We start from the raw sequence: 13,954 nt of genomic DNA, 5'->3' as shown, positions 1-13,954 counted from the left end.
ACGGCAATGGCCAGAGCTGAGCCGACATCCAAAGCCAGGAGCCAGGAGTTTCTTCTAGGTCTCCCACATAAGTGCAGGGTCCCAAGGTTTTGGGTCATCCTCGACTGCTTTCCCAAGCCACAAGCAGGGAGCTGGATGGGAAGTGGGGCCACCAGGATTAGAACTGGAGCCCATATGGGATCCCGGCACATTCAAGGCGAGGACTTTATCCGCTATGCTATCGCTTTGGGCCCAAATTCAAACTTTATGAGTTTTAATTTTTACATTTTAAATAACTGTTTTCATTTTTTAGTATTTCATATTTCTTACTTTACTTCTTGATCGCCTCTTTCCGCCAACCAACTTCATGAATCGATTATATTGCTCTTCCTGATTTGAAAGGTCTCGAATTTTTCTGATTTCCTCTTCTCTTTTTCTTCTCTCTTCTTCCTCAGCTTGCTTCCTTTGATCCTCTTCTTTCTGTCTTTCCTGTTCTTTTTGTTGTTGTAATTTCTTCCATGCCTTTGTTTGTTGCTTTCTCAATGCTTGTTTAGCTTTAGACAAAAACACAAAAATAAGCATGAAACAAAGTAAAAATTAGCCTTAAAATAACTAAAAACGACTTTCAATATCACTGAAAATGTGTGCAGTTGCTCCTCTTAAGTTCTGCTTATATCGGATTGTCTTCCATTTTAAGGGGTCTATAACTCTCCAAATACAAAACTTACATAAATCCTACCCATAGACAAATCAATTAAAAGAATTTAACACAAATTATTACCTGTAGTGCTAACTTTCTTGGCTGAGTGTGTTTTTGTACTGGTTTTAACTTTTTGTTGTATGGTTTTGGTTTTAGTCAATTTTTCTTTGCTTTCCTTCATCACCTGCTGTTCTTTCTGCTGCCATTTTTTACTGGCTGATTGAAGAGCCAAAAGTCGAAGCTGTAATTCAGATAGTTCCTCTTCATCTTCACCAAGTTTCTTTAAAACAAAAGAGATAGTTACAATTTCTAAATTCTACTTGACCTTAGATATTTCAGCAAGTCAACTCTTTCCTAAGACTAGAATTTTCAATTAGCGTCAAGGCAGAGTCAAAATAGATAAAAATAAGAAAAATTTTTTTTACTTGCCTGAATCCAATGTAACTCCTATAACTCAAATATTAGATCAATCAGTGGAGGGCGTGTACATATGTATAAATATGTACGCTTAGAAGGGGTTATAACTGATACCATAGGATTTGTAAAAAGAAAACCTAAGATTTAAATCCAAGAGCTGAAGAAAGATGAATGAAATGGTTCCATAATCATGTGATTTATAAGCCTAACAAGTATTACAAAGAGAAACAGTAATATCAAGATTCAAATTTAAACTCCTTTGGCAGTCCTTGCAGGTAAGCGCCAAGAGCAGAGGTTGGGGAGAGCCCAGACTAGGCTGAGTATAGTACCCACCAGCATACACATGGCTCAGGTCTAGGGGTGGTGCAGGCCAGGACCAGTTCACAGCATCCACTGGAAGATTTGAGAATCCGTGCAGATTGCAGGACAGACTAGGTTGGACCACAACACCAGTCAGTTCATATTGGTGCCAGGTATGAGGGTTGGCTGGGCTGGGCTAAGCTGCAGTACCTGCCAGCATGAGCTGGAACTGGGGGCAGGCAGGAACAACCCAGGTGGATGACAAAGTGAAGTGGGCCATGCCAAATTGGGCCACAGCACTAACCAGCACACTTAATACCGGGGGGGGGGGGGGGTACGAGTAGAGGCTGCGGGAGCTTCCCTGCTAGGCATGGCTACGAAACCCATCAACCAGCATTCAAGCTAAGTTAGGGGAAGAGTCAGGACGGGCTAAGCAATCGTATCCACTGTTGCATGCATAAGCCAGAGTTGAGTGCAGGCTGGCTGGGCTCTGCTGCAGGAACAGCTGGCGAGTGCTAGAACTAGGGGCAAACCCTGGCAAGCTAGTCCACAGTACCACCTGGAGAGTGTCAGATCTGAGGCTAGGAGTAGGCCTAGCAGGGAAACTGAAGGCATCTTTCTGATGGGCTACAGCTTCCACTGGTGAGCATGAGAACCAGGGCTGGAGGCAGGCCTGGCTGGACTGAAGGTACTTGGTTGGCCTGAGCACTAGCTGGCATAAGCGTGGGCTGGATAGTGGAGGTGGTCAGGCTACGCTAGACTGCAGCATCCATTGACATGTACAAGAGTTGAACAGAATGTGGGATGGACTGGACAGTGTGCTGCACACACCATCATGACAGGAACTAGGGCAGGGAGTGGGACTAGTGGGGGTTATGGGGATCACCCCGACTAGGCTGTAGTTCCCGCTGGCATGCCTGAGGGCTGAGTGTGGTGGGCAGGGTAAAGCTGGGTTGCAGCATCACTGGTTTGCATAGGAGATGGGGCTGGGGATAGAATTCACCAGGCAACTGCAACCACCAGTGTGTTTGTGTAAGTGATGTGGGTGACAGATTGAGCCAGACTCTGCACTGGTTGGCACACACAGGAGTTAGGTCCGGGGTCACCTCTGGCAAGATTTCTAAGGGGAACCGCCCCCCCTAAAAAACTGAATCACTGGACTCAAAACTCCAACTATGGGAAAAACCACAGGATCTGTGGTCTGATCATGGAGTCTATCAGTCAGAACTAGCCTCCTTGGTTGCTAAAGCCTGTGCAATGGATGGCATGCCAAGTTGTACACAGGGGACATGACAGGTCATTGAGGCCTGCAGAAGGCATCAAGTGTAACAGCAGAGGATGGCAGCAGAAGAAATTGGACAACTCTACTGGCTAAGATTTGACACAAGTATCTGGGCGAGCAGACTCTAGGGTGCACTATGTCAGCCAATGAACCTTGGGACATTCCATCCTTGGAGCAATGAAATCAACACCACCTCAGAACACTCAAAACCACCTGAGCAGTACCCTCAGAACATGCTCCACGTCAGGAATCCCAGGATGACATCAAGTGGCTGTCTCACATCTCCAGGCACTGATGCACTTGGGTTGCTGAGAGCAGCCAAATCCCCTTCTCTCCCTGCTTCCCCGAGATATAGAAGAAAAACAAACTTGGAGGCAACTGACTCATTCACTTTTCCCATTCCTTGCCCCTAATCAGTGGTCCACATGGGTATAAATACTTCTCACTTCTGTAAACAGCATAAAAATTAGTTTAAAAAATATATTTTTAAAAAACATGAAAAATTTCAAATTTATAAACTTGAAACTTTACTTCAGGGAAATACTAAAGATATACTTTAAGTAGATGTTTGAGGCCTGGCATGATAGCATAGTGGTTAAAGTCCTCGCTTTAAATGCACCAGGATCCTATATGCGTGCCGGTTCTAAACCCGGCAGCCCCACTTCCCATCCAGCTCCCTGCCTGTGGCATGGGAAAGCAGTTGAGGACGGTCCAAAGCTTTGGGACCCTGCACCCATGTGGGAGACCTGGAGGAAGTTCCTGGCTCCTAGCTCCTGGCTTTGGATGTCGGCTCAGCTCCGGCCATTGTGGCAGCCTGGGGAGTGACTCATCGGATGGAAGATCTTCCTCTCTATCCTCCTCTCTATATATCCACCTTTCCCATAAAAATAAATAAATCTTTTAAAAAATAAAAATAAAAGTAGATGCTTGCTTTTCTTCAGCTGAAATAATCATAATTTTTTCATTCTTGAGATAATTTAAAATTTAATCTATCTCCTACACTTTGCTAAAGCATAACTGAAAGGTGTCAGGTTATCTAACTAGAGGTTCTTAATTGGAGTCCACTGGGTTGGAACGGAGCGGATGATGGGTGGGGGGGCCCTTTGTCTTCCCTAGCCTCAAACTACAGACCAAATTATGTTTTCCTTTATGTGTGTATGTGAAAGGTCAAGGGAGGAGTCAAAAGTAAAATCTCCCTTAAAATTTTTTCTTTCATGTGAATTGGAATTAGATTCTTCTAAAATCTAGCTCAATTATTCCTATTCTTATTCACGCAGAAAAGCATACATTCTGTATGATCATTTCAGCTTAACATGACCTTCCAGAAATCCCCAATGGAATTATTGTCACATGCTTCAATACTTCAGTCTGACCAAATGGAAAACAGCTACCCTTTCCACTTCTGAAATTTCCATACATGTTTGAAATGATGATGCATATTAACTCAAGTCACTCACACATACCAAATTCTATTTTTGATATTGAAATCCTTGGGCTGTGCTGCCCAGTACAGTAGCAATGGGTCCCAAGTCGCTATTTAAATTGCCAATAACAAAAATAAAATTCAAATTTTATCCTAGTCAAACTAATCATATTTCAAGTTCCTACTACCTATATGTGATTAAAACCACCATACTATAGACCACAGCTAAAGAATATTTCAATTATTTGTATGAAATTCTATTAGACAGTACGGTTTACAGAGCTTAGCTAAAGTAAATCATTCACCTGTGCCTGATTAATTTTTTACACTACTCCTTTTGCAGTGAGAAGGAAAAAAAAAACCCACCCACTTTGGTCAGGTAACTACATGCTACTTGAATACCAACAGCACTGAAATGAATCAGAGAACTTCATTCAATTTCTTGCTAGGACATTTAATAGAGAGGAGAGACAGAGAAGATCTTCCATTCATGGATTCACTCCCCAAGTGGCAAAAACAGCTGGAGCTGAGCTGATCCGAAGGTAGGAGCCAGGAGCTTCGTCCAGGTCTCCCCCGGGACAGCATCCCAAGGCTTTGGGTCATCTTTTACTGCTTTCCAGGGCCACAAGCAGGAAGCTGGATGGGAAGCAGTGCTGCTGGGATTAGGATTGGTGCCAATATGAGATCTCAGAGCGTGCAAGGCAAGGTTTTAACCATTAGGTTAATGCACTGGGCCCCCTTAACTCACTTTTGAAACACATGTAGTATCAACTTATTGTAGCAAGATACTGTGAGAATATTAAAAACAGGAAATTGGTGTCTATTACATTACCATTCCTAGGTAAAGGGGCATTTCATTCTACCCATAAAAACAAGATTGGAAACTCAATAAAAGAACTTGCAGATATGTTTTATCTCTAATTCAACACAGAAGAAACCTTAGCAAATTGAAAATTTCAAACACAATCTTTAATACTTCTAATTATTTAACTGAAACCTTTCCACAACCCACAGAAGACATTAAACTCAAAAGAAAATAGAAGCAAGCAAAGGCTAACCAGCTTATACAAGCTCTCTTCGGTACTAGAAGCTAGAATCTTGGATCAGGTCACAGCCTATTAACATCAAAGCTTTGTCATACAGTATAATCCATAAAACAGAGCAAGAAAATCTATGGCTGAAAATCCAGTTTCAAGAGGTAATAAGCGGATGCTGGACTGTGTGCCACTGTCTGTCCTGGCAATGTCAGGACACACCTGGATAGCAGACTGGTAGACTTATGACTGCTTATGAGACTATACTACTGCTATAACATGGGAGAAATGAGTTGGGGGAGGGAATTTGGGGAAGGGGTAAGGGAAATCCCAGAGTCTGTGGAATTTTATCATAAAATTAAAAATAAAATAGCAGGAGCAAAAAGTAATAATCAAAAAGGTCATCTATCAATTGTATCACATTTTTATCAAAATCATAAAAACCTTCTGGGAAGACTCCCAAGACATCCTCCCAGAATTTTTTCTTCTTAAGCCTCTATTTAACAAGGTTATGTAATGACAAAACAGAAAATACATGAAAACAAAGTTTCCTTTCAAAAGGACTAAAAGAAACGAAAAATTAAATAGCCCCTAGCCCCAAGATTCAGTGCACAAACCAGGACCTTACCTTTTCAGATAGAATGTCTGAGGTACTAAGTCTTCTTGTTATTTGTTCCTTATCTTCTAATCCTTGAAAACAAAATAACACTTTTTAAGCACTGTAATAAAAATCATAACTGCGTTAAAATAAAATGTTAATATATTGTTTGGTAGTGATTATTTTAAAAGCGTGTCATTAAAGGATCTCATTTTTCACCTTCAAGCAAAAGAACACCATTAAAGAAAATAAAAACCTAAAACAGCATATCACACCAGTTCTTTTTTTGTCACGATTTATTTATCTGATTGGAAATGCAGATTTCCAGAGTGGAGAGACAGCGAGAAAGATCTGCCCTTAACTGGTTCACTCCCCAAAAGGCCGCAACGACCTCACGTGGGGCAGTCTGAAGTCAGTGTCTGCCACATGGGTGCAGGGTCCCTGGACTTTGGGCCATCCTCTGCTATTTTCCCAGGCCATAAGCAGAGTTGGAGGGATGTAGAACAGCCAGGACAAGAACCAATGCACATATGGATGCTATTACTTGCAGGCAGAGGATTAGCCATTTGAGCTATCACAGCAGTCTCTGAGAAGTCTTAACTTCTCAAAGTTAATGAGGCCAAATGACTGCAAATACTAAAGAAATAAAAACAAAATTTGTAAACAAGAAGCAAATTGTCATTACAAAACCGAACCCATATGGACAGAAAGCATGATTAAACTAACTCAATCAAGGATGGGTTTGACACTAATACTGCACTGTCATTTCTGCCATTAAAGATTTAATCACGGGGTGGGGGATGGGAAGCACTGAGATGGCACAACTGGCCAATCCTCTGCCTGCAAGTGTCAGCCTCCCATTCAGGCACTGTCTTGTGTCCCGACTGCTCCATTTTCCGATCCAGCTCCCTGCTTGTGGCCTGGGAAAGCAGCTGAGGATGGCACAAAGCCTTGGGACCCTGCACCCATGGGGCCGGCCTGGAAGAATTCCTGGCTACTAACTCCGGATGGGCACAGCACCGGCCATTGCGCTCACTTGGGGGGTAAATCATCGGACAGAAGATCTTCCTCTCTATGTCTCCTCCTCTCTGTATATCCGCCTTTCCAATAAAAAAAAATAAAAATAAATCTTTAAAAAAATGAACAAATTACCAACACCCTAAACAAAGTAGGCAATCTTCAAATTCTAAGGTGTATGAGTCCTGCTGTGACTTAGTCTAGAAACGTGAATGTGAGTACAATGACTGTTATATTAAAAAGTAATCTGAACACAGCACATTCCCTACCTACCCAAGTGTGGCTTGTTTCAAACACACACAGAGAATACGCAAAACTGGACCCAGCAGAACTGAATCACACAGCAACTCATAAGCCGTACATACTTCAAATGCCCAGCATCTCAGCTCACTTTGTGCTATGAATGCCACACACATTCATTCCTTGATTTCAGATACTATTATTTTACACTAACAAAAACTTCAAGACTTCCATTTCCACAAGCATGTTTAACATCTATTTCAGGATACAGTGACATGCGTTATAATAAACTTTAAGAATTTTTAATCCATTTTATATATAAAGATGTATAATTTTCCCTTAATTCTGATCTTTTTAAATATACCACTGGCAAGGTTTCTATGAACTGTTTCTCTAACCTTACCTCCACCATACAGTCCTTTTTCATGGTAATTTTGTACTGTGGTTAAGTTTTAGAAACGCATATGTCCCACTATAACAGGACTGTACTTCAAACAATACCTAAATAAAATTATTCAAAATGAAAACAGCTTTCTAATGACAGATATAGAAGGCACTCAATTTTCCTCCTACATGAGAAACTTCAGTGAGAAATCTATGAATTGTTTAAGATCTCACTTGTTTCTAAAAGGCCACAGCAACTCCTTTTATTTGTACAAAGAGTAATACCATTAACCTAGCAGGGACCTAATGAGCACAATGTTAACTTCTTCAACCATAAAAACTAGCTTTAGACTCTCAAAAATTATTTTAAAAATCAACAGAATTTTTGGGCAACAGCCTAAGGGCTAAATCCTTGTCTTGCATGTGCCTAGATCCCATACAGACACTGGTTCCTATCCCAGCTGCTCCACTTCCCATCCAGCTCCCCTGCTTGTGGCCTGGAAAAGCAGTAGAGAAAGGCCCAAAGCCTTGGGACCCTGAACCTGCATGGGAGACCCAGAAGTGGTTCCTGGCCCCTGGCTTCAGATCAGCACAGCATCAGCTGTGGCATTCACTTGGGGAGTGAATCATCAGACGGAAGATCTTCCTCTCTGTCTCTCCTCCTCTTTGTATATCTGACTTTCCAATAAAAATAAGTATATTTTTTAAAAAATCTTTACCAAATAAGTAAAATAAATATTATTAAAAGCTTAAGAAAACAAAGTATCAAAAATGAAAACCAGAGAAGGGAAAAAAAAAACAGAAGTCATGCACACAAAATGCAAGGTGTTGGAACTGTCCAGAGACAGAAAACACAACAAAGCTACGGTTCAATCTGTCTAACGAAATAAAGGCAAATTTAAAGACAGGAAGAAAAAGTGGAATGATCATGAGATCTGAGGGGAAAAACCACAGGTGAAATCCTAAAATAAAAACGGTAACTGACATTTAAAACTCAAATAGGCAGCCTTAAGACAGATCAGACCCAGCTAAAACCAAAACAAAACAAAAAAAGGCACAAGAAAATTTTCCAAACTGTAGCTTGATTACAAAGAAAAAAAGGAAAACTGAGAGATTGAGAGGTATAAGTGATAAAGAAGCCTTACCATACATTTACACATAGAGTTGCAGAAAAGAGAGAAAAAAAAACAGCAATATTTTATGAGGCAATGACAAAATTTTAGAACCGACGAAAGATCCAAACCAGAGTTAGGAAGCCTAACAAATCTCAAATGGGATATGCAAAATGCAAGCCAAAATCAATGCATTATTTTTCAACATTGAAGTTCAAAAACAGAATCTTGGAGCTGGCTGGGATGTAGTGGGCTAAGCCACTGCTTGCAATACTATTTTCCCACATTGGAGTGGTTTGAATCCCAGTTGTTTCACTGGGACTCTAGCTTCCTGCTAATACAGCTGGACAGATAGTAAAAGATGGCCTAAGTGCTTGGGCCCCTTCCCCTCCAAGTGGGTGGCATATGTGGACAGCGTATCTGCTTCCTCACATTGCTTGGCCTGGACTTAGCTGCTGCAGCCATCTATAGAGAGCCAGTAGAGAGAAAACTTCGCTCATCTCTCCCTCCCCACCATTCAAAGCAAATGGATATACTATATACACACAATGAAAAACTACTCAGCAGTGAAAAAGGAAAAATCACCAACATATAAACCACTATGCTAAAAGGGAAAAAACTAAAACCGAAAGGAATAGATTAACACTTACCAGGTGAGGTAAGGATTGAGGATGGTGGTAACTACAAAAGAGCAGGGAGAAATTGTGGGAGGCTGACTGAACTATCATTCTTGTAGATTAATTGTGACGGCTAGTTACGGTTTCCAACTGTCTGTATTTGTCCAAACCTGACGCAGCATTCACGAGAGTGAATTTTACCATGTAAAAATCTTATCTTAATAAGTAACAAGCCAAATTCAATATTTAAAAATAAAATGTCATGAACTATTTGTCCCAGGCATACAAGGGCAATTTAACACTACAAATTCATATAATCCATTACACCAATAAAGGAGACAACTCAGGTGTTAACGACTAAACAAAGGATTTGATAAATTTCAACATCCATTCAAGGCTGAAAAAAATCCCAAAGTAGGAAAAGCAGAGAGCTGGGTGGAAATCTTCCTGCACTTAATAAGACTGCCACAAAGACCCTAACAGGCATCAGGTTTCCTGGCAAACAACGGCCTGTAAATAAGGAACAAAGGTGCTACCATTATCACTTCCATTCACCACTGCCTTACTAAGAGCTGGTCAGCACTTCAGGCCAAAAAAACAAATAAGCCAAAGCCTATAATGAAAATAAAACTTGCCACTATTCAATAATTTGCTCATTAAGAAAGACAAAAACATTTACATATAATTACAGCCATTTCAATAAAGTTCACTACCAAACAATAGTCCCTTAAAGGCTAATTGAAATATTCAAATCTCTCACCTTGATTAGACTCGTTAGTGTCTGATTTCAGGGAAGGCTGCTTGGTTCCATCTTTAACTTTTTTCAACCGGCTCTTTTCTCCAGGTAAAGTCAATTTTTGCCTGAGTGGTTTTAATTCAAATGCTTGAAAAGTTTTGACCTGTGTTTTCTCCTCTGGAGCTACTTCTTTATTAGAGTCCTTCGTCACAGTAACACTGGCATTATCGGTGCTTGCTTGGTCCTCTAGGCTCAATGCTTTAGCATCTTCCTGCACATTCTCTTCTTTGCTACTCAAAGCTAGCTTTTCATCCTTACTGATGCATTCTAGTTCCAACTGTATCTGTTTATACTTTAAAAGTAAATCTTCAAAAGTTTCTTCCCCACAGCTTTCACTTTTTGATGAATAATTCTGTTTTCTTGAAGGAGATCTTCCAAAACTTTTGGCTGAGGAGCATATTAAGGAAACCAGTTTCCAAAAAGGGTCCAATTAAATTTAACCGAAAAGTATGCATGTTACAGGTGAATCATGTCCCTTAATTTTTCAAGAAAAATTCAATCAATTTACTGTTTCATTAATACATGAGCTAACATTCACCTTTCATTACGTGACGTATTTCAATCTCATAAGTATTCACACGCAGTCCACTCACAAACACCACCGTGTCAGCAAATCCCCATGGGTAGTCTCCACAGCTAAGCTGCCTCCTCAAGTAGCCTACCACTAGAGACTACTGGAGGAAGCTAGCAAGCCCCTAAGGTGCTAGAGGGTAATGATTTTCTGAAGATGCAGCATCGGACTGGTTTGCCACAGGTGAGAATGTATACCTCAGATCATCAAAAAATATTTCTTCTCTTTAGTTTCCACTCATGTCTCAAATTGTGGCAAAAAAGAGATGAACACGGAAAATAGCTAGGTAAACTATTACATAACACAGCTTCTTTAAGATCACAACACACTTAGAGCTCTCAAGTATACTAATATACAACGCGCATTATAAATTACAGTAGTTGTATTTTTAAAAAAACTGAGTAGTTCTTACGATGTATCTTCTAACTTAACTTTCTCTTAAAGACAGGACATAGTAAGACACTTTTTATCTTGTCTAACATGATACTTAGATACTTCTTCCTTAGACCTGGCTACAAAACTCCAAACCCTAATTTTTACTTATAACAGTAACCATGTGAGAACTGCTACACCTAATTTTTCCAGCCTGGAAATCAGCAAGGGAAAAGACAAGCACTTTTTGTGGAGTTATACCATGTATGATTTAAATTATTTGACTGATTGGTATCATGGCTCCTTTCCTTTAATAGGAGAAGTAGTTAACAGGTTTTTTCTTTAAAACGCCTTTAATGGGCAAGTGTCAAGAATGAAAGTCATGACCAAGCATTTGAGAAACTAAAGCACTACAACTGAAATCTTTCACTTCCGCAGCAAAACTGTTCTTACAGATTTTGCATCTCTGACGTCTACAGAGCCATGTTACTTGAAGAAACCCTGGCTCACGCTGATGGAACAGAATCTAGCTTCCAATTCTATTTACCAACAGAATCCGTTCTGGGACTTCACCATCAGTGTTCTCACTTTACTTGACCACTGTGGCATCTGACATTATCCCGACACTACTAATCACTGCTCCGTAACAAACAAATGCAATGAACTAAAACCACAACTCTCAATGAGCCTGGTTTCCAAGTCTTTTTTTTCCTTCCCAGCTTCCCTGCCTTCTTTCTCTCCAACTTCCTCAGACAGCAGAGCTCTTCAGTAAGCTCTACTTGCCTTTTCATTGTGAGGGTTCTTAGGCACTCCCATAGTTTCACACAACACAGGAGTCTGCCGTGGTGTTAAGATATTTTGGGTTCTCTGTATCCTACAACCATACTGCTGCCAGAGAAATCTTTCCAGAACACAAATCTGACAGAGCCTCCCCCTTGTTTACAACTCATTAGGAATCTAAAAGCCTCAGCATGATAGTAGTGCACCAGCTGTGAAAAGAAGAACAATAGATGATGGCTCATCTCTAACAAGTTAGGACAAAACTCACACAGGCAGACTAACTGTTTTCCTATACTTGTTTTTGGCAACACCATATGCCTGGATATCAATAAAAAAGCATAAGGACAAAAACTCACAGAAGCATATGGTAGAGGCTGCGACTGGCAAGAGTGGGCAGGCACACTCACCTCTTCAATCAACTCCCATACAGCCTCTGCATGCCCAGAATACCTTGTAGACATCTCAGTTTGTTTTATCCTAATTACTTTTCTTTTAATTCATCTCTCCAATGCAAATGATAAGTTTCATCTTTATGATAGCAAAAAACACACTTGTATGTTTAAATGGGCTTTGTTTTTTGGGTTCAAAATAGACAATGAGCAAAACCCATTGAGTTTTGAAAAATTACTCTGGGTAGTGGTTTTCTAACCTTAAAAAATGTTTACAGTCTTGTTAAAGTTAAATATCTACGTAATTTTTTTTGTGAAACAATTCTGAAATGTTCCTCAACCTGACGTGCAGGCGAAGCATGTTTTCAGAGCACTGGTACCAAAGCTACTCCTCACCTTCCTCACCTAAAGGCACATTCCTCGCCCCATAAGCCAAGACATCTGGGAAAGACCATCTGCAACCAATATAATAATTCTAAAGCTCTCACACCATTCATTATTACAACTAGCAATGCAAGTCCTTAGTGAACTAAGGCAAACCTTTGTGAAATAACTTACTAATTTTGAAAGAAAAATCTTAACATTGTTGGTAAAGACGTCGGGTCTCTCCTGTTCGCCCTCCCTCCACCCAATCCACCTACAACACGTAAAAGGCAGCAATGGTCAAATCAAGAAAGGTAAAACACAGCATCAAAAGAACAAAATGATGCAGAACGAAATTTGCGATCCGAAATGCAATGGAAGGCAACTTCACAAAAAGTTCCAGTATCAGCAAATAAAGCAACAACAAAAACAGAAAAACAGAAAAGCAAAACAAAACAAATGGCAACGAAAGCTGGGCGTCTGGTGTAGCATGACAAATCCGATTTGACGGTCTCCCGAGTCCGCTCGCTCGCCCCACTCCGCAATCCGTTCCTGCCACGGAACAGCACCCCCGGCAAGCCAAACCCGTCAGCTACACCGGCCCGTGGGCGACACCACGGCCGGGACGCACGAGCGTCCTTTGGCAAAGTCTGGGGACACACGGGGGGGGGAAGGAAGCAGCGGTTCTGGAGGTCGGGGGGGGAAGTCGCCCTCCCCACGACTAACCCCAGAACCGTGCCCGGGGCGCAGCCGGCTCTCCAAGGATACAGCTTTTCCGAGGGGGCGAGGGCTCGCGCCAGCCCTGCCCGCCGCCTCCTCCCGGAGGTCTGCACCCCGGCTTGCCTCCTCCTCGCTCGGCCAGCCCGCGCCCCCGACTCCAGCGACTCCCGCCCCGGTATGGCCGGCCTCGGAAGCGGAATCGGTCGAGGGCCAGGTGGCTGCGTTCCCAGAAAGACGGCCGCGGGCTGCTCTCGGGCAGCGAGCTCGGGGGCAGCCGACCCGGCGGCGGCGGCGGAGGAGGAGAGCGGAACGGCTCCTTGGGCCGGTAGCTGCCGGGTCCCCGCAGGTGGCCGCGCTCGGACGCGTGCCGCGGCCGGGAGAAATTCCTCAGCGGCTGCCGTGAGGAGGAAGAGGACGACGAGGAGCCACCGCCCCGGGCCGCCGGAGCGGGCCTCCGCCGCGGGTACGCCAGCAGCCCGCCGCCGCTGCTGCTGCTGCTGCTGCTCCGGCTCCGGCTGTTGTTATCATCGTCACTGATCTCCCCGTCTTCCAGCTCCCCTTCTTCCTTGGGCGACAGCCCGCTGGAGGCCGGGGCTGGGGCGTCTGCGGTCGCCATCCGGGAAGCGGAGGCTTCCAGCGTCCCGGACGGCCGCCCTCTGCTTCCTCACAACTCGGTCGATGACACCTAGCGGGGCTCCGCTCCCCCAACCCTGCCCGCAGCCCCGATCGTTCTCCTCAGATCGTCGCTCCCCACTTCCCTCTCCCGGAGCCCCCAGGCTCTTCCGCGGGGGCTGCTTCCGCTTCGCGAAAAAGGGGCTAGGAAAGCGGCCGTGCCCGGGATGTCACTTCCTGTGCCTCCC

The 13,954-nt window shown here is 42.8% G+C and overlaps 1 protein-coding gene across 1 annotated transcript in view; it reads right to left on the bottom strand.

Annotated features, from left to right (window-relative positions):
* Nucleotides 1-13,711, bottom strand: part of ZFC3H1 (zinc finger C3H1-type containing) — a 46,503-nt gene extending 32,792 nt beyond the window's left edge. Inside the window, exons 1-5 of the mRNA XM_040981670.1 lie at nt 13,143-13,711; nt 9,864-10,286; nt 5,764-5,825; nt 761-959; nt 310-533 (exon numbers count right to left, since the gene is read on the bottom strand). Of these exons, the coding sequence (XP_040837604.1) occupies nt 310-533; nt 761-959; nt 5,764-5,825; nt 9,864-10,286; nt 13,143-13,710 (1,476 nt within the window). The 5' untranslated portion in view covers nt 13,711. The remainder of the gene's footprint in view (nt 1-309; nt 534-760; nt 960-5,763; nt 5,826-9,863; nt 10,287-13,142) is intronic.
* Nucleotides 13,712-13,954: the final 243 nt, after the last annotated feature.

Source organism: Ochotona curzoniae, unplaced genomic scaffold, assembly GCF_017591425.1.
Source record: "Ochotona curzoniae isolate NIBS_2020 unplaced genomic scaffold, NIBS_Ocur_1.0 contig_1014, whole genome shotgun sequence".
NCBI lineage: Eukaryota > Metazoa > Chordata > Mammalia > Lagomorpha > Ochotonidae > Ochotona > Ochotona curzoniae.
Note: the sequence above shows the minus strand (reverse complement) of the source record. Positions and strands in the feature narration are given on the sequence as shown.